Genomic DNA, 26,013 nt, shown 5'->3' on the forward strand with positions numbered 1-26,013 from the left:
GAAACAGATTATGTCCTTTCATGTGTTCTCTAAAGTTTCATGTTGGAATTCTGAAGATGTGATGAATGTTTGTAAAACATGGAGGAAGATGTGGAAAGTAAGGGAGTCAGTTCATTGGACGCCCGAGAGGGAGGACACCTCCATGAAGGCCTGGGCTCTAAAGTCCATAATTTTTGGTGATGCTGTTGATTTTTGGGCTCACATTAGTGGTGAGTGGTGGGCTTACTGTGATGGGTTCCCAATTTTATTTGGTGAAGAATAAAACATTAATTAGAGTTATTTAGGGGATTAGGGCTAGGGGTTTTATTGTGTTTTTTTTGGCTGGCACTGTAAGTAAAAGAGCCCTATTAATGTAAACAACTCCTTTTTTCGATGATGAAGAATCTTTAAACTATTATTATTTGTCACTAAATAATGACATTGTTATGTCATATTAGTGACAAATCTTTTGTAATTAATTGATGAATGCTAAATATATATATGAAGTTGGTTATTGTTTTTTTCTGTTATGTATATATGAATTATTGTGTTCTATTTCATATATTGTTTTTTAGACTGATATAGTGTTGGTATTTTTGATATAGTGTAGTTTTGAATGATATAGTGTATGTGCTTCTGTTCTAATATAGTGTATTTTGTGATGATATAGTGTATGTTAAAATGATATAGTGTATGTTACAATGATATAGTGTATGTCAAAGTGATATAGTGTATAATAAAGTGATATAGTGTATGTTAAATTATATAGTGTATTTTGTGATGATATAGTGTATGTTAAAATGATATAGTGTATATTGATATGATATAGTGTATGTTAAAATGATATAGTGTATGTTAAGATGATATAGTGTATGTATATATTATATAGTGTATTTATAGATTATATAGTGTATTTATTGATATAGTGTATGTTAAAATGATATAGTGCATATTGATATGATATAGTGTATGTTATAGTGATATAGTTTATGTTTCAGTGATATAGTGTATGTTTCAGTGATATAGTGTATGTTAAAGTGATATAGTGTATGTTATAATGATATAGTGTATGTTAAAATGATATAGTGTATGTTAAAATGATATAGTGTATGTTATAATGATATAGTGTATGTTAAAATGATATAGTGTATAATAAAATGATATAGTGTATGTGCTTCTGTTCTAATATAGTGTATTTTGTGATGATATAGTGTATGTTAAAATGATATAGTGTATGTTAATGATATAGTGTATGTGAAAGTTGATAGTGTATAATAAAATGATATAGCGTATGTTAAATTATATAGTGTATTTTGTGATGATATAGTGTATGTTAAAATGATATAGTGTATATTGATATGATATAGTATATGTTAAAATGATATAGTGTATGTTAAAATGATATAGTGTATGTTTAAATGATATTGTGTATGTATAGATTATATAGTGTATTTATTGATATAGTGTATGTTAAAATGATATAGTGTATGTTACAATGATATAGTGTATAATAAAATGATATAGTGTATAACAAAATGATATAGTGTATGTTACAATGTATTAGTGTATGTTAGAATGATATAGTGTATGTTAAAATGATATAGTGTATGTTAAAGTGATATAGTGTATGTTTTTGTAATGCGTTTAAGTAAATATTTTCTATATCTCCTATTATGTTCCTATATGGTATAGTGTACGTAGTTTATGATATAGTGTACCTAGTTATGATATAGTGTATCTATGTTTGATATAGTGTATGTTTCTGTAATGCATCTAAGTAAATAATTTCTATATTTCCTATTGTGTTCCTATAGAATATAGTGTAACTCTGTATGATATAGTGTATCTCTGTATCATATAGTGTATCTATTTTTGATATAGTGTAACTACTTACCTGGAATGACAGCTGAATTAGATTCATCACTTGAAACAAATGAAGTAGGATATTGCTCGCCAAATTGATTTTCTCTCTCATCATGAAACAGAACCACATTACCTACATAAAGTTATAGTGTTACTCTTTTGCTTAATGAAAGAAATGAAATTATTGATTTGGATGTTGTTACCTTCAACACTTGGTGTATTATTGAGATCTATTATCAGTGAATCTTGATGCTCATTTTGTGTTGAATTGTGATGATGTTCGTCGTCGAGTGCTTCAATGCTGTTCGTCGTCGTCGAGTGATATAGGTTGTCTATATTACATGCTTCAATATTCTGATTGAGATCTATTTGATCAATTAAACCTGAATTTTCCATGAATTTTTCGCAATTGTTGAAGAATCAATTTAGTTTGTAGAAATAATTTCAATGGAGAGAAACAATAATTTGCATAAATTTAATAGCGATTGAAACTATGGTTTTTGGAAATATTGAAGAGAGAGAAAGTGGCGGATTTTGGAAGTATAAGAGAGAGAAAATCGCGCATTTTTGGTAATTAAAAGTTAGTAATGTTTAACGGGTCACGTGCCTGGGCCTGGTCCACACTATTTTTAGTGTGAACCGGGTCCACGCAAGTCGGATTATTTTTTTTTGTTTATATTGTCGAACTTTTTGTAGTAGTTTGACACTTTTATTATATTTGTTATTATAATTAGCGTATGTATTATTTTATTACCTATAAGTTTTACTAGTTGTATTGTGAGAATGAGTAGTATAAGAAGGGCATATATGATAGAAATATTATATGGCTGCATTTAATAGTTAGTTCAGCATATTAGTTTTTATTCCCTGCTAACTATTTATACTTTTCTTGTCTGCTAATTGTTACATTCTTGTGCTTATGCTGTTAAATTGTCAATGACAACTCTTTCATGTGTCGGTGTGTATAGGAACATATGACCCTCATAGGTTGCAACGTGATCACCCGGATTAGAGATATCATCATATTTGGAGGACGACATTTTGATTCGGGGCAGAGGATGATTCAAGATCTTCGGGGTGAATAGAGAGAGCTTTGGCTTTATGAGCAGATGCCCCTCGATCGAATAGTTACTAGCATCATTGGTGCTGTACTCACGAGGGGAATGGTCTTGACTTTCTTATTCAGAATAGTAGAGTTCTTCTGTCTCCAGTATCGGTTCTTCGTACTCTAATTGATCGAGCCGCCTTTCAAGCTCTTGTCCTCTCTGTTAAGAGAACGCATCTTCCTGATCGGGGTGATGTCCGTGTTCCTACCGGTCATTGCTAGTGGTCGCTTACAGTTCCCGACCTCTGCTTGCTGAGAGGGAGGATTATTGGATTGAGGAGTGCCCGCTAACATCTCGATGAAAGATGCCACAGGCTGGAGCTGCCCTGGGGCGAACTGACTCAGTTGAGCCAAACTGAAAGGAATATTGTTGTTTGGGGTCGGCTCCCCATTTCCCGTGTCCGAAAGTGAAACTCAGGTGCTCCAATCGGCCCGATAATGGGAGGTTGGGAGGACCGCTGACCGATGTCGAATCCTTGAGGACCGTGACCAGTGTTGTTCTCTGTATCACCATTGTTACCTAGAAAGGATAGGAGGCCCCTCCTTATTCTAGCGCCAAGTTGTATAGGTTACGAAACGGTAGCGGACCTAAGAGTTGTACGTCAGTGATTGAGGGTTATCTGCAAGTGGTGAACTGCACAAGAACAAACGTGAGCTCCCCTCGGGGGATGCGAGAAAACCCCCTCCGACGCTCAAGTTAGCGAATGTCCGATAAGGATTAGAGAGAGAAAGCTTAGAGCGAGAGATAAGCTATTTTTAGTATGGGAGAGTATGTACATGCAGAAATAGTATCATTGGCTATTTATAGATGTACTATTCATCTAATAGGACAGGTAATCCTTTGTCACGACTCACGTGTATGACTATGATGAGTTTGTCAGAGGGAAGATTCCCTTCTTTTGTCCGTGACGGCAGTCTCGGACTCATATTGAGGAACACTTATTTCCCTCTTATGAGTTCGCGTCCTAAGACATTTCCCATCGAACTACTGCCGTGACAGACAACAGACTTGGGTAGTACTCATACACTTACATTTTTTAAGAGGTAACAAGTTTTCTCAGCTACATTTTGATTTAGGATTGTAGTGTCCAAGAAATGTGATAACATGGAGCACTTTGCTTCTATTTTGTTGTTTGAATAACAAGTTACCATGTTGCAGGTGCCAAGTGATAGTGATGATGATGAGGATGAAGATGAATAATGAGGTGTCAAATATGATAGTGGATTTACCATGTCCCTTACCAAATACCAATGCTTCTCAAACTTTGAAGAACAATAGCAGACACCCGCAGATGACAAAAGCTGAATATGGATGGACAATAGCTCCCTCCATAAAGAGTAAGGGTCCAAAAAGTTAGCTTGGGACCTAATGATGCATATATCGATTGGTGGATGTACATGTACCCAATTTTGTTTTCCTTTGTCTTACATAACATACATTTAATATATATTTATGTCATATTCATGCCTTGGTGTATAGTATTCTCTTCATCTTTTTTTAATTGCTACATTTTATTTGGGGATAATATTCACATGACAACTTTAATCTTCTTTAATCTTATATACTTCCTTCGCTCTATAATAATTGCAACATACTCCCTCCGTTTCCTAAAGATCTGTTGAACCCTAGTTTTGATAATGACAAAGAAACAAAGGAACAAACTAAGTAGTGAACTAATGAATTATTTAAGTGTATGGTGTTTAAGGTATCAATGCAAGGAACTGGGAGAATACGAAGTCAATGAAGAAGTCAAGAGAGGATTTCAAAGGCTAAGTAAAGAAGTTTCTATGTTGATACTGGAGCAAGCATTGGATCAAGAATAATAGAAGCTAGGCGTTTTATTTTCTAGTTCCAATGTAAAGGAACAAAGAAAGAATGGTAAGGAACTGTTGAGAATGAGCGTTTGTTCCTTTGTAAGGAACAAACTAAGTGGCACTTAGAAATATGTTAAAGGAACTGAATTAATAAAGGAACTAGACTTAGGCGTGTAATTAGTGTAACGGTTAAAAGATAATGGAGTAAGTCATGCCTAGATTATAGGAAATTAGTTATTTCTAATTTCAAATGATAAAATCAGTTTTAAAAAGAAAATCTGTTTTGGAAAAGATTTTATTTTTCGGAAAATAAGAAAATAAATTCCGTTGTTAGAAAGATTTTATTTCAAAATATTATTTTCTTAAAGATTAAAATTCAGATTTAAAGATAAAAAGAGTTTTAAAAACTGATTTTCGGATAATGTCAAGGAACTCCTATTATTAGGAGTAATGGCTGCATTTTATCCACGTTCATTTATAGTTCATGGGATCATGGGACATGATGTAAAACGTGTTCCTTAGGGGAAGGAACATCATGGGTAATGGATTAAAACGTGTACTCTAACATTAATCCCACGTTCTTCATGATTAACACTATAAATATAGAAGTCTAGATAAGTTCCAAATTGTGTCTGACTAAGTAATTAAGTGAGTTTAACTTATTAAGTGTCAGTGCCTTCATTCTCTCATAATAGCCATTTGTTCTTTGCCTTCTTACTCTAATTCCACTAAGCTTATTTCGATCAATTGTATTTTGGTTTTTGGGGTAAGGGAACTTTGAGTGAAGTTCTGTAAGAGAAAGGCTTTGAGTGAAGCTTGTATGTGTGAGAAAACTTCGAGTGAAGTTGAGAGGAACTGCTGTTAAGGGAACAGTGGTTCAGGAACTTGAGTTTAGGAACTCAAGGTGTGGCTCGAGTTAGAATTAGGTTGTAACAGAGTTGTTTGGCCTAATTAGTGAAAGTGTTGAGTTTAAAATCCCTAGTGGTCGAGGTTGTTTCTTCTTGTTGGGCCCAAGAAGTTTTTCCTCGTAAAAATCCCTTGTGTTCCTTTAGCTTGTTTATTCGTTTAAGTTTTAATTTCCGCAAAAAGTTACGTTTATTTCTACACCTACAATTCACCCCCCCTCTTGTAGTGTTCCTAGGGAAATAACAATTGGTATCAGAGCTAGAACTCACGTAAGATAGGAAACCCTATTGAGAAAAAGATCCAAGGAACAATGAATACCACCGAGAAACTTGAAGAAGGTTATTCCACTCAAAGGCCTCCTATGTTCAATGGGAAGTACTACAACTATTGGAAGAACCGCATGGAGATATTCATCAAGGCTGAAAACTATCAGGTATGGAGAGTCATTGAAGTTGGTGATTTCGAAGTCACAACTACAAATGACAAAAATGAGGTAACTCTAAACCCCTCTCTGATTATGACAAATCTGATTTTGAAAAAATGGAAGTAAATGCCATGGCTATTAAATTATTGCATTGTGGACTTGGACCCCATGAACTAATAGGATCATGGGATGCAAATCCGCAAAGCAAATATGGGATTTACTAGAAGTAACCCACGAAGGAACTAATGAAGTTAAAAGATCGAAAATTGATTTACTTATGAATCAATATGAACTGTTCTGCATGAAATCCAAAGAAAGCATCCGAGACATGTTTACTCGTTTTACTAACATTATAAATGAGTTGGCTTCTCTTGGAAAGTTTATTTCATCTGAGGAACAGGTTCGAAAGGTTCTTAGGAGTCTTCCTAAGGACAGATGGATGGCTAAAGTCACGCTCTTCAAGAAACAAAAGACTTCACTAAGTTCAACTTAGAACAGCTGGCAGGGTCACTTATGACTCATGAGCTTCACCTTGATACTGAATATGGTGAAAGCTCCAAATCAAAATCAATTGCTCTCAAAGCAGATGATGAAGATGATTCGGACTCTGAAGAAGAAGAAGCAGCCCTCATGGTTCGAAAATTTCGAAAGATGTACAGGAACATGAAGAATGGAAACTTCAAAGGTAAAACTAAGAAATTTTCTAACAAAGCTGCTTGTCATAAATGTGGAAGTACAGATCACTTCATCAAGAATGTCCTCTTTGGGAAAAGACAAAACCAAAGAAAGGAACAAGGAACGCTTTGCTGAAAGGAACAAAGAATCAAAAGCACCTTTCTCTAAGGCAAATGTGCGCAAAGCTATGATAGCTGCTTGGGGAGATTCAGAGACGGAAGAAGAAGAGGAACAACCAACTGAAGAAACAGCAAACCTTTGCCTCATGGCAAACACTGACGAAAAAGAAGATGAAGAAAAATTGAGGTAAGTCAACATGGACTTGAGTCAGAACTAGATGGTAAAACTAGGACTGAAATATATGATCTTCTTTATGATGCAATTCTTGAATGTAGAGATGAACGTGAAAAACGTGAACAAACGGAACAAGCCTTAAAGGTTTGCAAGGAACACATAGAATGGCTTAAGAAAATGAGAACAGATGTAAACTAAGATTTTTGATTTTTTGATAAAAACTTAAAAATCAAAGAATGTTATGAAGTTTGAAAAATGAAAATTATCTAATTAATTTAGAGATTTCACACTTGAAGGAATTTGTCCCTGTTCTGAGTTCCTTTGATATAAGATCAACCCCTTTGAAAGGATACAGATCTGAGATTGAAAAAATAAATAAAGAGAAAAATTATTTTAAAGGAACAGATCTGTAATCTTAAAAAGGAACTGGTTGTCGCAAGGAACAGAGGCAAAATCATGAAAGTTCCTAAGTGGATTGAGAAACCACAGACCAAAAGGAAGGAAGGTCTTGGTTTTGAAAATACAAGAAAAGGAACAAGACAAAGAAATATGTTGATCTACCTAGTGATAAGTTTGTATGTATTGTGGCAAGGTAGGTCATTACATAAATCAATGTCAATAAAATCTGAGATGATTGGGAAAAAGTGACAATAAGTAAGAAAAAATGGGTTGTCAAAACAAATCCTAGTCAAGAACAGGAACCCACGAAAGATGGGGTTCCTTCAACTAACAACTAGTTGATTTTTGCAGGTTGGAGTGAGGGGGAACAACACTTGGTATCTCGATAGTGGTTGTTCCAAGCACATGACAGGAGACAAAACGAAGTTTCTCTCACTCACAACCTATGAAGGTGGCAGTGTAACATTTGGTGATAATAAGAAAGGTAACATTGTTGCTATGGGTAAGGTCGGTAAGTCACCATTACACTCCATTGAAAATGTATTTTTAGTTGAAGGTCTAAAACATAATCTATTAAGCATTTCTCAATTCTGTGACAAAGGAAATACTGTAAAATTTGATAAGAAAAATGCTTAATCATCAACATTAAAACTAAGAAGGTTATTTGGAAGGAACAAGGAAAGGGAACACATACATTGTGGATCTAGACCTTGTTCCTCAAATCAATTTAACTTGTCTTAGTGTTATTGAAGATGATTCACTTCTATGGCACAAGCGTCTAGGACATGCTAGCTTTTCATTACTTGAGAAACTTAGATCAAAAGACCTTGTTTTAGGATTACCATCCATAAAATTTCATATTGATCAAGTTTGTGATGCATGTGCACGAGGTAAACAAGTAAGATCCTCTTTCAAATCTAAAACGATTGTAAGTACCACTAAACCATTAGAGTTAATTCATATGGACTTATGTGGACCCATGAGAATTCAAAGCAGAAGTGGAAAGAGGTATGTACTTGTGATTGTAGATGACTACTCTAGGTACACTTGGGTTATTTTTCTCTCTAGTAAAGATGAAACTTATGATGAGTTCCTTGTCTTTGCTAAAAGAGTTCAAAACCTAAGTGGACATAAAATAATGCACATTAGATCAGATCATGGCAAGGAATTCGAAAATTATAAATTTGATGACCTAAGCAGAGATAATGGCCTAGATCATAATTTTTCTGCCCCTAGAACACCACAACAAAATGGTGTTGTAGAAAGGAAAAATAGAACTTTGGAGGAAATGTCTAGAACCATGTTAATTGCTAGTGAACTTCCAAGGAACTTTTGGGCTGAAGCTGTTAATACTGCTTGTCACATAATTAATCGTGCCATGATGAGACCTATCATTAATAAAACTCCTTATGAACTTTACTTTGGAAAGAAACCAAACATCACCTATTTTAGAACATTTGGTTGCAAATGTTATGTGCATAATAATGGAAAAGATAATCTTGGAAAATTTGATGCAAGGAGTGATGAAGCAACATTTTTAGGATACTCCTCACATAGTAAAGCTTATAGAGTATATAACAAGAGAACTATGTGTGTTGAAGAAAGCATTCATGTAATCTTTGATGAATCTGACAAACATAATCCAAGCATACAGGTTGATGACTATGAGATAGGGTTAGCACAACCTAGTACAAGGAACACAGATTCACAAGAAGAAGAAGAAGTGAAAGAGGAAAGGAACGAGGAATTGAAAATAATGAATACAATGATTTCCTGTTCCTCAAGGAGGAGAAGATGCTCCTGTTCCTCTAAATGAAGGAACTGAGTCCACCGAGGCTAACAGAGGAACAACTGAGCAGAGTTCCTCATCACTCAAGGAACTCATGAGGAACAACATGTTCCTATAAGAGAGTTTCAACCAAAACCTTGGAGATTACAAAAGTCACATCCTGTGGAACTCATAATCAGCGACATATCCAAAGGTACGCAAACTAGATCTCAGTTAAGGAACTTTTGTGCATTTCATGCGTTCCTATCAATGATGGAACCAAGAAATCATGAAGAAGCCTTAACTGACTCTGATTGGATTACGCAATGCAAGCTGAATTAAATGAGTTTGAAAGAAACAAGGTATGGCATCTAGTTCCTTCATCTAAACAACAAAAAGTAATTGGCTTAAAATGGGTGTTTAGAAACAAACTAGATGAATATGGAACCATTGTAAGAAACAAAGCTAGACTTGTAGTAAAAGGTTATAACCAACAAGAAGGAATTGATTATGAAGAAACCTTTGCTCCTGTAGCTAGATTAGAAGCCATTAGAATTTAATTGCATTTGCTGCTTACATGGGATTCAAATTATATCAAATGGATGTTAAGTGTGCATTTTTAAATGGCTATCTAAACGAAGATGTATATGTTGAACAACCCCCTGGTTTGAAAATAATAATCTCCCAAATCATGTCTACAAGCTTGATAAAGCTCTTTATGGGTTAAAACAAGCACCTAGATCATGGTATGAGAGATTATCAAGTTCCTTTTAGAAACAACTTTAAAAGAGGAAAGGTTGATAAAACCTTGTTCCTAAAATCTAAAGGAACTGATATTTTGCTTGTTCAAATATATGTTGATGACATCATATTCGGAGCTACTAATGAAACATTGTGCAAAGAATTCTCAAGTCTCATGAGCAATGAATTTGAAATGAGTATGATGGGTGAGTTAAATTTCTTTCTTGGACTACAAATCAAACAAACTGAAAAAGGTATAATTGTTCACCAACAAAAATACATAAAGGAACTATTAAAGAAATATGGCCTCGAAAATTCAAAGATAAATCACACTCCTATGGGAACTTCAACTAGATTAGATGAAGACTCCATAGGAACAAGTGTTGATCAAACAAAATATAGAGGAATGATTGGTTCACTTTTGTATCTAACTGCTAGTCGTCCAGACATAGCTTTCAGTGTTGGTTTGTGTGCTAGATTTCAAGCAAATCCAAAGGAGTCTCACCTCACTGCTGTGAAGAGAATTCTTAGATACCTTAAAGGAACAGATGATCTTGGACTCTACTATCCAAGAAGTGATACATTCGAACTAAAAGGATATGCAGATGCAGATTATGCTGGAGATCTTGTAAAAAGGAAAAGCACCTCAGGTATGGCACAATTCCTTGGTCATAGTTTAGTTTCTTGGAGTACCAAGAAACAAAACACAGTTGCTTTATCCACTGCTGAAGCAGAATATGTAGCGCTGCTGCATGTTGCTCTCAAATGCTTTGGATAAAACAACAACTTAGTGACTATGGAATAAACTTTGAATGTGTTCCTATTTATTGTGACAATACAAGTGCTATAGTATATCTAAAGATCCAGTGCATCATTCTAGAGTAAAGCATATACATATTAGACATCACTTTTTAAGAGAAAATGTGAAAAAGGTTTGATTAAACTTGAGTTTTGTCAAACTGATTATCAGATTGCTGATATCCTAACTAAGCCTTTGCAAAGAGATAGATATGAAAATTAAGGCTTGAGTTAGGCTTAATAAAAATTAAGTGATTGTTCCTATGTCATTCCCCCATGTTTGAATCAATTTGAGTGACTTTGTGTGCTAAAAATAATTGTGTTTAATTGCCTAAGACCATTGCAAATTGGAATGTTGCAAAACATAAACATGAAGTCAAAGAAATAAACAACTCACAAATGTCACATAATACTCCCCTTACTGTTCCTAAGGTCAAGAAACATGCATAATGAAGGAATTGATATGTAGCATTAGTTGTTCCTATAGCACAAGTTCCTTAGCATTTATTTTCTTTCAAAAATTAAAATTCATAAAAATCCGAAAAATCCGAAAAATCCCAAAAAAAGGGGAACCAGTTTAATTAAATCTTGGTTCTTTTTATCTTTTCGTTTTCTTCTTTTTATTTTTTTTTTTCTTTTTTTTCTTTCCCGCGTGTCTTAATTACTATTACATGCAAAACTTCCTTCTTAATTCATCTAAGAAACCGTGTTCCTCTAAACGCTTCATCTTCACCAAACCGAAACCTCATCACACCCTTTGATACTCCATAAAAACCTCCAAACCTTCAAAATCATGGCAAAAACTTCAAGAAACTCCCTTTTCCAACACCAAAAACAACCGACACTTCAAAAATGGAAATTTCTTCATCTCCAACTAAAACCCTTGAAACCGACATAATTCAAGAAAACCCCATAGAGGAACAGCAATTAGAATCTCCTAGAAGGAGCATGGAGAAGAAAATTGATTGGGGAAGAGATGAAGAAGAAACCCCGGAACAATCTCAGGGGGAAGAAGAAGAAACTGCACCTGTTCCTTCCAAAGGAACTGTTTCTTCGTCTTCCAAGAAAAGGGTCGAACGAAGTGAATCTAGGTATGTTTGGGTTTTGCGTCGATTTAGAATGGGCAATAAAATTGAATTTCTAGAATTAACCTCCATTCTAAAGGAACAAGGCATGGAATTCTTGTTTGAATTCGCCTTTAATAATGCTCTTGTTCCTCTAGCTATGGATGAGTTTGTGCAAATTTGTTAATACTAATGGAACTTGCACAACTGAAGTTAGAGGAAAGAAAATAAGGTTTAATCAAGCAACTTTAAGCAAAGTATGGGAAGTTCCTTGCAAAGGAACTGATTTGTATTTTAAAAGGAAAGGAACTGTTTCCTTTCCGAATTTTCCTCAAGACAAAATCTTAGAATATTTTGGAGGAACAGCTGGCCAAAACAAACTTAACCATAACCTACTCTCTCCCCTTCACAAAGTACTGTTTAACTTGGTTTGGAGAGCACTCATTCCTCGAACTGAAAAGAGGAATGAAGTGGGTCTCTTGGATATGTGTTACATGTTTTGCTTGGACCACAACATACAAATCAATTTCCCTTCCCTCTTCATTCAACACTTAACCCACTTTATTGAGAAAATTGTGTATTGGTACGGTGCCTTGATAACTTCTTACTTCATCATTTTGAAGTAAGACTTACTGGTTGGACCACAATTGGAGTCAAACAAGGGAACATCTTGAATGAGAAGACCCTAAATGGACTTGGCTTGTCTGTCCAAGAAGGTGTTCTCATTCAAGGAAGAATGGCTTCCAGTTCCTCAGGAAAAAGAAAACTGCCCAAACTGGACTTAGAAGAGGTAATGATGTAATCTTGGATAACCTGTTCCTAACCGGAGGAACAGAAACCTAAGAGGCGCAAACACATTGCCATAAGCCTAAACCCTCTGTTCCTTGAGAGTGAGAAAGAGCACTCGTCGAAAAATTGCTCCGTTCCTGTTCCTTCCAACGAGGACTCTCCTTTAGTCCTTTCGGATAATGAGGAACAGGTACCCTCACTCTCAAGGAACCTACTCCACCACCATCTCCCAAACTCTCTGTTCCTTAAAACAAATACCCTCCATTTCACCTTCGTCCTTCTCTGTTCCTTCCAGTTTTGAGCAGTTGAAGGATGAAATAAAAGGCCAAATCCTTTTGCTTCCACCTCCACAACTCTTCCACCCACACCACCATTTCTTCCTCCCATTTATCACCCTTCACCTTCTGTTTCCATTCCTGGAACAGATGAGCCTTCCACTCAAACCTCCCCAGTTCCTTCACAACATCCCCATCTGCCTCTAGTTCCAAGGGTAAGGAACAGGAAATCCGGATGACTAACTGGGTTAATGAAGTCTGCCTTCCTGCACAACATATGATAAAATTTTACAATCATCTTCATTGGACTTTGGATGCCAAAACTGATACTATGATAAGTCTTATGAAGAATTTGAGTGATACCGTGGTTGCGCAGCAAAAGAAGATGGACTTATGGCTCGTACCTTGGAGGAGCTGAAGGAACAGGTTGAACTCATCATGGGGTGGTGAATGAAAATTGGAGGATGTGGTTGAAGAAGAAGTTGTAGAGGAACACCATTCCCCTTCCCTTTCTTAGTTTTTTTTTTGTTGTTTTGTTGTTCCTGTTTCTTTCATCAAGGAACACAACTTTTGTTTCTTCTTTTTCTTTTCTTTCTTTGTTTTGTTATGGAACAAGTGCTATATAATCAATGACTTTTGCTATATTGTCTATGTTTCTAAATGCTTTGCATAATTTCTTCCTTGGAATGGCTAGTATTATGTGATTGATGTTTGAGCAAGTTTACTCTTTGATTTTCTAACTTAACCACTAATAGTGCTTGTATATTGGTCTTAAGGTGTTAAATCAATTCATCAATTCATGCAGAGTCTATTCTTTTTGAGGATGACAAAGGGGGAAAAGGATTTAAGGAACAAACTGTACAAAAACTTAAAAAATGAAAATTGAAAAAAATTAAAAAATGGATAAGGTAAATGAAAAATCAAAAATAGGTTAAGGTAAATGAAAAATCAAACTTCAGTTATTTACATAATTGTGTTTTATTTTTCATTTTCTTCTTTATGTTTTTATTTTTATTCACTTATATTATTTGTTATTTTCCTTAGTTTGTACCTTTGTTGTCATCATCAAAAAGGGGGAAATTGTTGAACCCTAGTTTTGATAATGACAAAGAAACAAAGGAACAAACTAAGTAGTGAACTAATGAATTATTTAAGTGTATGGTGTTTAAGGTATCAATGCAAGGAACTGGGAGAATACGAAGTCAATGAAGAAGTCAAGAGAGGATTTCAAAGGCTAAGTAAAGAAGTCTCTATGTTGATACTGGAGCAAGCATTGGATCAAGAATAATAGAAGCTAGGCGTTTTATTTTCTAGTTCCAATGTAAAGGAACAAAGAAAGAATGGTAAGGAACTGTGGCTGTCTATTTGAGAATGAGCGTTTGTTCCTTTGTAAGGAACAAACTAAGTGGCACTTAGCAAATATGTTAAAGGAACTGAATTAATAAAAGGAACTAGACTTTGGCGTGTAATTAGTGTAGCGGTTAAAATGATAATGGAGTAAGTCATGCCTAGATTATAGGAAATTAGTTATTTCTAATTTCAAATGATAAACTCAGTTTTAAAAAGAAAATCTGTTTTGGAAAAGATTTTATTTTTCGGAAAATAAGAAAATAAATGTCCGGTTGTTAGAAAGATTTTATTTCAAAGATATTATTTTCTAAAAGATTAAAAATTCAGTTTTAAAGATAAAAAGAGTTTTATAAAAACTGATTTTCGGATAATACTCAAGGAACTCCTATTACTTAGGAGTAATGGTTGCATTTTATCCACGTTCATTTATAGTTCATGGGATCATGGGACATGATGTAAAAACGTGTTCCTTAGGGGAAGGAACATCATGGGTTAATGGACTAAAACGTGTACTCTAACATTAATCCCATGTTCTTCATGATTAACACTATAAATATAGAAGTCTAGATAAGTTCCAAATTGTGTCTGACTAAGTAATTAAGTGAGTTTAACTTATTAAGTGTCAGTGCCTTCATTCTCTCATAATAGCCATTTGTTCTTTGCCTTCTTACTCTAATCCCACTAAGCTTATTTCGATCAATTGTATTTTGGTTTTGGGGTAAAGGAACTTTGAGTGATGTTCTGTAAGAGAAAGGCTTTGAGTGAAGCTTGTATGTGTGAGAAAACTTCGAGTGAAGTTGAGAGGAACTGCTGTTAAGGGAACAGTGGCTCAGGAACTTGAGTTTAGGAACTCAAGGTGTGGCTCGAGTTAGAATTAGGTTGTAACAGAGTTGTTTGGCCTAATTAGTGAAAGTGTTGAGTTTAAAATCCCTAGTGGTCGAGGTTGTTTCTTCTTGTTGGGGCCAAGAAGTTTTTCCTCGTAAAAATCCCTTGTGTTCCTTTAGCTTGTTTATTCGTTTAAGTTTTAATTTCCGCAAAAAGTTACGTTTATTTCTACACCTACAATTCACCCCCCCTCTTGTAGTGTTCCTAGGGAAATAACAAGATCTTCCCTCTTTCCGTTTAAGGGTGTTTCCAAAAGATCTTCCCTCTTTTGCTTTATTCCTTATTTGGCAAAATAAATTTCCCTATTTACCCTCTCATGTCACTATCATATGGTCCACCATTACATTATTACTTCAATTTTACTCCCTTTCTCTCTCCTACTTTAACCCCTTTTATTTGTTTATATATCTTAACCCCTTTCTCTCTCCTACGTACTTTACTCACACCATGCCCCACACAACTTGATTTTTCTTGGTATCTGTAGGAACAGTAAGTGGGAAGATCTTTAGGAAACGGAGGGAGTACCTCATTGACACATTTTTTTAAGAATCTTTTGTGAAGAGGAGAGAGATAAAGATAGATAGATAAAAAGTAGGACTCATGTGATAGGAGAGAGATAGAAAAAGATATTACCAAATAAAGATATGTTGTTGTTAATATGAAACTTCTAAATAAGGAAATTGCTGCAATTTAAAAAGAACGGAGGAAGTAAGTAAAGAATAACATAATCATGCGAGATGTTGATTGATTCATCTCAATATGTACTTTTTAACTATATAATTTTTATAATTTGCTCTTATATAACTCAAGATATTAAGGTTTAAAGTTGTGTCTCGAAAACTTGTGAAAAATAGAAAAAGAGATAGAGAGTATTACCTAGAAGTTGGTATGTTTTGGTTCTCGGAGCAGGTGCTAGAAAGAGTTCACTATATCTCATTGTTCGAACTTCATATCTCATTTGTTCTAGGGTTTTGTTAGAAATTATGGGTGGATGTGTTTGATGGGTTTTGAGTAATATGATTGTTGTAAGTAAATATAATGCTTGAATATGAGAGTTAAGGGAGAGAATATAGATTTGAGAAGTTGAATGCTTTTATTGATGATTTAGCTTGACACTCATCATGCATGCTTCATTACATATTTATACTTGGGTATGTCGGTGGTGTTGCAATTTGCAAACACATCAATACACTTGCATGTTCTAGAGTACTCTAGACTAATTCCTTAAGTGTCTTAGGTTATATTTTTCTAGGTACTTACTTGTCTAGATATTTATAGGATATTGTCACTTAGTATTTTCCTAGGATTAATCTAGAATACATAGGATTAATCTAGAATACATAGATATTTAGAATTTTCTAGATTAATTATCTAATACTCCCCCTTAATCTGAAAATTCTTGTACTTTGAGTTGTCTTCTGAATTGGATAAACTTCTCAGTTGGAATTGCTTTTGTGAATATGTCTGCAAGCTGCTCCCCCGTTTTGCAGAATTGAAGCTCGATCTTTTGTTTGTCGACCAACTCTCGGATGAAATGATGTCGTATCTCGATGTGCTTCGTGCGACTGTGAAAGACTGGATTCTTTGTCATGGCTATTGCAGACATGTTGTCGCAGTAGATAGTTGTTGGTTCTTCTGATGTCTGTTGTAGATCATCGAGAATTCTTCTAAGCCATACTGCTTCACATGCTGCACTTGTTGCTGCTATGTACTCTGCTTCTGCTGATGACAGAGCTACTGTAGCTTGTTTCTTTGATGACCAAGAAATAGCCTTGGTTCCCAGCTGGAAGACGTAGCCACTTGTACTCTTCCGATCGTCAATGCTTCCGGCCCAATCGCTGTCTGTATATCCTGTAAGCTTGTGATTTTCCTCTGTCTCGTACATAATTCCATAACTTTTTGTTCCCTTGACATACCTTAGAATCCTTTTTGCTGCTGCCAGGCGAGCTTTACTTGGTTCACTCATGAACCTTGACACAATGCTTACAGAATGTACTATGTCTGGTCTCGTGTGTGTGAGATATATGAGAGAGCCGACCAGACTTCGATATATTGATGCATCGACCTTCTCTTTGCCATCATTCTTGGATAGCTTTTCATTAAGTGCCATTGGTGTAGCCAATGGCTTGCATTCACTCATGTTGAACTTTTTAAGTAGGTCGTCTGTATATTTCTCCTGTGAGAGAAATATTCTTCCTGGGCTTTGCTTGACTTGCATGCCAAGGAAGTACTTCATGGCACCAAGGTCGGTCATTTCATATTCCGACATCATTGTCTTCTTAAATTCTTTAATCATTTTCGGATTTGTGCCTGTGTAGATTAGATCATCTACATAGAGACACAATATGAGAAAATCTTGTGATCCTTGGGCCTTGATATATAGTGATGGCTCACTTGGGCTTTTTATAAACCCATTTTGAAGTAGGTACCCATCTATTTTGCTATTCCGGGCCCTGGGTGCTTGCTTAAGCCCATAAAGGGCTTTACGAAGGCGATATACTTTGTCTTCTTTGCCTTCGATGAGATATCCTTGCGGTTGCTCAACATATACTTCTTCTTCAAGGTCCCCATTTAAAAATGCTGACTTGACATCTAATTGAAAGACTGGTAATTTAAGTTGAACAGCAAAAGCAAGGACTGACCTGATAGTCTCCATGCGGACAACAGGAGCATATGTCTCGTTAAAGTAAATCCCTGGTTGTTGGGAGTAACCTTTTGCAACGAGACGAGCCTTGTATTTCTGTATGGAGCCATCTTCGTTATACTTGACCTTGTAGACCCATTTGAGACCGATGACTTCTTTGTCTTCAGGTTTCTCAACAAGCTCCCATGTGTTGTTTTTCTCGATCATCTTGATTTCTTCATTCATGGCCTCGATCCATTTCTCTTCTCGTGCTGCTTCTTGAAAGCTTTGTGATTCGCTGGTGAAGAGAGCCATGATAGCTTGATTGCACTAAAAATCCTCCAAGTAGCTTGGTGGTCGCCGATCTCTTTGTGAACGTCGTACTACTGGAGCTGAGCTTTGAGAGCTTGATCCTGATGTTGGACTCACCGATCTCGAGAATGTTGTTGGAGATCTCGGTGATGATGGACTGGAGGATTATTGTGTTGCTGGATGATTTGGGCCTTCATCCTCTCTTGGACTTGGTGGAAGAGAATCTCCTTCACGTGGCTGAGATTCATTCTCCATCCACGTCCATTGAGCTCCTTCATCGAATATGACATCTCTTGAGATTATTAGGCTCTTAGATTCGGGTTGATAGAGACGATATCCTTTAGATCCGTCACTGTATCCAATGAAGATACATTTTTCTCCTTTTTCATCGAGTTTTTCCCGACTTTCTTTCGGGATGTGGGCATATGCGATGCACCCGAATACTTTGAGGTGCTCAACTCTTGGCTTTCTTTTATGCCAAGTTTCATAGGGTGTCATACCCATGACGACCTTCGTGGGAGATCGATTGAGAATGTAGATAGCCGTATGTACGGCTTCGGCCCAAAAACATTTGGGCAAGTTTTTGCCTTGCATCATGCTTCGGGCCATCTCAGCAATGGTCCGATTTCTTCTCTCCGCAACACCATTTTGCTGAGGTGTGCGTCTGACAGTTAATTCTTTTTTGATACCATCCTCCTTACAGAAGCTGTTGTTTTCTTTACTTGTAAATTCTCCCCCACGGTCTGTTCTTAGAATTTTTATTGAATGCCCACTTTGTTTTTCTGTGAGGGCTTTAAATTGCATGAAGTGGGAAAATGGTTCTGATTTTTGCTCCAAGAAATAAACCCACATCATGCGAGTGAAATCATCGACAAATAATAGAAAATATCTTTTTCCGCCAAGAGACGGATTTCTGGTAGGGCCCCATATATCTGCATGAACAAGCTCTAATGGAACTCTGGCCCTCCATGATGAAGTAGGGAATGGCAATCTATGCATTTTGCCATATATACAGCCCTCACATATTTTTCTTTCATTAGTTATAGGTGGAAGTCCTATCACCATTTCTTTTTGTTTTAACAGTTTTAAACTGTTAGAATTTAGATGCCCGAATCTTAAATGCCACAATGTGGACTCATCCAACATAGAACTTAGGGCAACATTATGCTTCAATTGCATTCTTAATGGAAATATTTTATTAGGAGCCATTTGAGTAATGGTAATTAATTACCTTTTTTTCTTATCAAATATGAGGCATTTATTAGCATCAAATTTCACCATATAGCCTCTTTGAATTAGTTGGCCTACACTTAAAAATTTTGTGCAAGCCCGGGGACATAGAAACATCAAAAATAAATTTAGACGAGCCGTTTTTTGTTCTAACGGCTATTGTCCCCTTGCCAGCAACCTCTTGGTTGCTTCCATCACCAAGAGTAATTTGTGTTTTTATGTTTTCGTCCAGACTGACAAATGAATTTTTGTTGCCAGTCATGTGGTTTGAACAACCACTATCATATACCATATATCATTTGACTCTTGGTGAGCATTTAAACATGTATAAAATAATTGATCTCTAGGCTCCTTATTTTCCTAAAATTGGCCTCTCCTTTTGCCGGAACCAACAATCTTTTTCAAAATGAGTGTGCTTTTTGCATCTTTTACACTTATACCGCAATCTTGTGTATTATGGCCATTTTTCTTACATAAATTGCAATAGGAGCCAGATTGATTATTTTCTCGAGTTCCTTGATTTTTATAACTTCCTCTCCCCCTGCTACGGTTATATGAAGTACCCCCTTTACCGTAGCCATTTCTACTTTTATTTTCTCCATTATTAGAGAATTTTAATTTTGCTTGAAAAGCTTGTTCTAGTGGCTGCTCTATAAATCTACGCATTCTATCTTCATGTGCTAGAAGGGAGCCCATTAATTCAGTTAAACTTAAATTAGATAAATCTTTATTAGACTCTTCTATAGCAGCCACTATATGATCATAATTTTTGGGGAGACTTCTTAATATTTTCCGAACAACTTGGACATCTTCAATTTTATCTCCATTAGTTCGGATTTGATTTATAATATTTGTTACTCGACTAAAAAATTCTTGAATTGTTTCATTTTCCACCATTAATAAATTATCAAAGTCTCTCCATAAAGATTGGAGTTTGAAGAGTATTACCTTTTCGGAGCCCCTATATTTTGTCTCCAGGATACTCCAAGCCTCCTTGGCCGTTGTAGCAGCCATGATGGTAGGGAGAATAGTTTCATCTACTCCCCGATAGATCAAGGATAGGGCATAATTATCCCTTATCCGATTTTGTTTATATTGCTTGCGGCGTGCTTCATCCCAAGTAGCTTCTTGGTAAAGTCATTTGGTTGTTCATAACCATTTTGTACTAACTCCACAAATCTTGTGAGATAAATATGGATTTCATTTGGATAGACCATTGTTGATATTTTTCTCCCTTAAATGTGGGTACCCAATTTACTTGGGGGTAGTTAAATGTGTTTGAGGTTGAAGTGTTTGGGGAAGTCATTTTAATTTATGTGGTGTTTGGGTTTTTTTTTTAAGGGAGTTGGATTATTTTGTGTTTAATTGTTGAAGGCTTTGGATTATAGTGGCTCTGATACCAAATGTTAGAAATTATGGGTGGATGTGTTTGATGGGTTTTGAGTAATATGATTGTTGTAAGTAAATATAATGCTTGAATATGAGAGTTAAGGGAGAGAATATAGATTTGAGAAGTTGAATGCTTTTATTGATGATTTGGCTTGACACTCATCATGCATGCTTCATTACATATTTATACTTGGGTATGTCGGTGGTGTTGCAACTTGCAAACACATCAATACACTTGCATGTTCTAGAGTACTCTAGGCTAATTCCTTAAGTGTCTTAGGTTAGATTTTTCTAGGTACTTACTTGTCTAGATATTTCTAGGATATTGTCACTTAGTATTTTCCTAGGATTAATCTAGAATACATAGGATTAATCTAGAATACATAGATATTTAGAATTTTCTAGATTAATTATCTAATAGGTTTTAGGAGAGAGAGTTTGTAAGGGAGTTGTATGTTCACCATTGTTCTCCATTGATTTCGTAGTGCAAGTTTGTGAACTCGGGTTTCCTACGTTAATATTGGTGTGTTCTTTCTTTGCTTCTACTTTTCTTGATTTGCTTGGTTGTTGTTTTGATTTCTTGGTTATTGTTAATTGCCAAACTAATTAGAACTTGTTTCTAAATCACAACAACTTTCCTTGAAATGGATCTATTGTATTTATATGTTACATATTGCACTCCTACGTTGTTTATATTAGTATGCAAATATTGATGTTTGACCTATTTCTTCCATTCTAGTTTTGACTTCTTCAAAAAAAAAAATTAGAGGAAGTATTTGTTTCCTCTTGGTGGTACCTTTTCTATCTAAATTTGAGTTAAAATTAGACCAACTCAATGCTCATAGTGTTGGTGGTATACAAGTGATAATTGGTTTATTAATATATATATATATATATATATATATATATATTATATATATATATATATATATATTATATATATATATATATATATAATATATATATATATATATATATATAAGCTGATGAATATTTGCAGTCTAAATAATTCAAGTTACTATTAAATGGCTTTGGTTGAAGGTTGTTTTATTTGATCAAGTTAGATTGTAGATGTTGGATTCATCTTCTCTCCCCCAAAAAATAAAAGATTATTTTTTCGTGTGTTAAACTTGTATACTGTACCTTTATATGATTAAAATAATATTGAAAAAAGGATTGACGGTTAGAGGGTGGTTGTTCCTTTATAATTTTGAGTGATTTCTTTTTACAGGCATACATTTGGGTGGGAATTAAAAGAAGGGTTAATGAGCTATATCTGCAAATAAGCAGGTTTTATGCTACCATATTCTTTGAGTTAGGTGCAATCTTTCTCTCTATCCTTCTATGCAGCCTAATTCAAGGATGTTACGTCCTTCAACGTGGTACGGTGTATATAGAGGGATCACAACTTATTCATTCTGTAAAATTTTATACTACTAATTTTCAACTTCATCCTACCAACTTTATCAACTAAAGACGCCCTAACATTCCACTTACCTGCAGAGTGTATGTGATCAAACAATCTACCATCATTATCAACTAAAGACTCCCTAACATTCCACTTACAAGAGTGTGATCAACACAACAATCCATATTACAACATCATGCTCACCTTGCTCCTTTTGCTATCTTTGGCTATTACCTCTCTTTCTCCAGGAAAATGCCAAAGCTCTATACCAAACTTCCAAAATCCAGGTGAGTGGCAAGTCTTGCAAGAAAACATTGGCATATCAGCCATGCACATGCAACTTATGCAAAACAATAAGGTTATAATGTTCGATAGAACCGATTTCGGACCCTCTAACCTTTCCCTTCCTTTTGGCCGGTGTCGAAATGACTCCTCCGACATTGTCCTCAAGATTGATTGTACGGCTCACTCAGTAGTATACGACATTGCTACCAACACTTTCCGCCCCTTGACGGTCAATACCGACACTTGGTGCTCTTCAGGCTCTCTCCTTCCTGATGGAAGCCTAGTTCAAACAGGTGGATATAACGATGGTGATCGTGTGGTACGTAAGTTTACACCTTGTAAAGATGATAATTGTGATTGGATTGAGTATCCTAATTATTTATCAGACCGTAGATGGTACGCAACTAATCAAATTTTACCTGATGGTCGTGTTATTATAATAGGTGGTAGAAGAGTTTTTACCTATGAGTTCTTTCCAAGTAATTCTAACTCTTTTCCTACTTCTACATCCACTTTTTGGCTAAATTTCCTCTTGGAGACTCACGATGATGAGGAAAACAATTTGTACCCTTTTGTTCACCTATTACCAACTGGTAACTTATTCATCTTTGCAAACACCCGTGCTATATTATTTGATTATACTCTAAACGTTGTAGTTAAAGAGCTCCCTTCAATCGACGGTGGAAATCCTCGAAACTACCCTAGCACAGGCTCGTCAGTACTCTTACCTATAGACGAGAATAAACCCATTGAAGCAGAGATCATGATATGTGGTGGCTCACAACATGGTGCATTTACACAAGCATCAACAAATAGGTCATTTATACGTGCAAGTAGCAATTGTGGACGCATAAAAGTCACTGATGAAAACCCTCATTGGAACATGGAGGATATGCCAATGCCTCGTGTTATGGGAGATATGTTACTTCTTCCAACCGGCGACATTCTCATTGTAAATGGTGCAGAACTTGGCACTGCAGGATGGGAAAATGCAGCTAATCCAGTAACTACTCCGGTAATTTATCGACTATATGATAACACTGACAAGCGATTTTATGTTATGAGTTCATCACCCAGGCCTAGGATGTACCATTCTGCGGCAATTTTATTAACGGATGGGCGAATTCTGGTAGGAGGAAGTAACCCACATATTTACTATAACTTCACCAATGTGGAATATCCCACAGATTTAAGCTTAGAAGCTTATTCACCACCATATTTGGCCATTGAATATGCACCCATGAGACCTAACATTATATACGGTGATCAAGTTGTTGGTTATGAACAACCTTTTACAGTCACCTTCAACGTGCAACAATACCAAGCTGATGAAGTTGTGTCTGTTAACCTTGTCGCGCCATCGTTTACAACACACTCATTAGCTATGAATCAAAGGATGGTGGTATTGAGGATATCAAAAATTTCTCAACTTTCCTTAGGGATGTTTAATGTAGGACTTATGGGACCAACAACGACAAATATTGCACCTCCTGGCTATTATTTGTTATTTGTGGTTCACGCTGGTATACCAAGTTCTGGCTTATGGGTAAAGATTCAGTAAGGCTAGTTGAAGCTTGAATTGTGTTGATGCTCAGCAGATAATTTTTTTTGTTTCTTTTTGTTTTGTAAAAAAAAAAGTTAAAAGTATGATTAAATTTTTTGCTGGTCTTTGCTTTTAAATTAAACCTATAAGGATTACTATGTGATTTAGTATAGAAGTACTGCATGATATCAACAATATAATACTTATCATAATTCTAGGCTTCTACCCCAATTGCAAAAAGTATCAAATTGACAAATTCTATGTACTTATCCTAGCATACAAATGTTAAACAAAACCCAATCATTTCTAAGAGGGAAATTATCATTGCCTTAATTATTATAGTAAAAACACGATTAAGAAATAGATACATCATTTTAAAAGCACCCTTTTATATTACTAGAAAAAATCCTTTTCAGTACATTGATGGTTCAATATAATTTTATCGAGAGTAACATTTTTTGTGATATTACTTGATTTAATTTGATGTGATTAGATATTGGATGACTATCATCAATAAACGCATATTGTATGTTTTTTCAATAAAAAAAGTAGCTTGATATAAGGCCAAAGTTAATCCTCTTGTTATTATTCGAATAGGGGATTCATAAAACCATCAAATCATATTGTACAAGTGTGGGAATAATTGTGTGTTAACCCGTTGTAGGTTAACCCGGCATTCAATATATATAGTGTTTATATTACAGACCTATGACTAGTAAAGTACCATTCTACCCTTTACAATATAATATTATCCCTTTACATATAATATTATCCAATACACCCCTCAATCTTTACGGGGTGAAACAACGGATAGATTGGTACGATGTTTAGTAAATAAGTCAGTAGATAGGCCTTTAGTAAAAATGTCTGCAACCTGAGACTGAGTAGGAACATGTCGAACAATAAGACCTCCCTTGGCAACCATTTCTCGAACAAAGTGATAGTCAACGTCGATATGTTTGCTACGATCATGATGAACTGGATTAGCAGTGAGATAAGTAGCAGAGACATTGTCGCAATATACAATCACAGGACGACGGAGAAAATAGCCAATGTCAGCAAGAAGTTGCTTGAGCCAAATAGTTTCTGCAGCTGTGTAGGCAACTGCCCTGTATTCAGCTTCAGTGGAGGATTTGGAGATAGTAGGTTGCTTTTTAGAACGCCAGGAAATTAAATTCTTCCCAAGAAAAACAGCATATCCAGTAGTCGAACGCCGTGTGTCAGGACATCCTGCCCAATCTGCATCAGAATAGGCAATAACAACAGTAGGAGAACTGCTGCTATATAAATATAATCCATAATCCAGAATGCCCTGCAGATATCTGAAAATTCTTTTCACAGCATGAAGGTGAGTAGTACGAGGAGCATGCATAAACTGACACACCATATTAACAGCATAAGCAATATCAGGACGAGTCATAGTTAAGTACTGCAATGCACCAACCATACTATGATAATCTGTGGGATCAGCAAGAAGTTCTCCATCAAGCAGAGACAATGTTACTCTAGAGACAACAGGAGTGGTAACTGGTTTAACAGTATGAAGATGGAATTTCCGTCGCCTTTTGCTGCCTTCACTACCCCCCTTCCGGCAGCCACTTCCGTCGCCCCGACTATCTCGTCGGCGCCGCCTAACGCCGCACCGGCCTTCGCCGCGGCTGTTGCGACCCAGCGCTCTGCTGGCTCCTTCTTTTCGCAGCCTCTCTTTGCTGCCAGTGCCTCGACGCACTCCTCCGGCTCCTCTCAGGCGACCTACTCCGCCTCCTTGCCGTCAACGTCGACCCGCACGCCACCACGGTTTCCACCTGGGTTCGGCACATTCACCACAGCTACACCGGCAGCCTCTTCTCTATGCCGACGCAAACTCATGGCCTCCCGTACAACGCCACCACCATGTCGTTCATCCCTTCATCGCCGGCGACAGCATATTCCGGCCACCCCTACCATGCCAATGTACCGCCTTCATTCGGTCTTCCACAGATTTCGGCCCTAATCTTAGTAATTTGGTAACGATTACTCTTTCTTCTCCTGAAGATTATTTATTATGGAAAACTCAAATTACTTGTTTATTACTTTCCCATAATCTGCTTGGT

At 36.0% G+C, this 26,013-nt stretch overlaps 1 protein-coding gene across 1 annotated transcript; it reads left to right on the plus strand.

Moving 5' to 3' along the window:
• The first annotated feature begins 22,288 nt into the window (after positions 1–22,288).
• Positions 22,289–23,938, plus strand: LOC104890972 (aldehyde oxidase GLOX). The gene has a single exon (XM_010676599.3). The coding sequence runs from the start codon at positions 22,289–22,291 to the stop codon at positions 23,936–23,938; it is 1,650 nt and encodes a 549-aa protein (XP_010674901.1).
• The last annotated feature ends 2,075 nt before the right edge of the window (positions 23,939–26,013 follow it).

Source organism: Beta vulgaris, chromosome 4 (genome assembly GCF_026745355.1).
Source record: "Beta vulgaris subsp. vulgaris cultivar EL10 chromosome 4, EL10.2, whole genome shotgun sequence".
Taxonomy (NCBI): Eukaryota; Viridiplantae; Streptophyta; class Magnoliopsida; order Caryophyllales; family Amaranthaceae; genus Beta; species Beta vulgaris.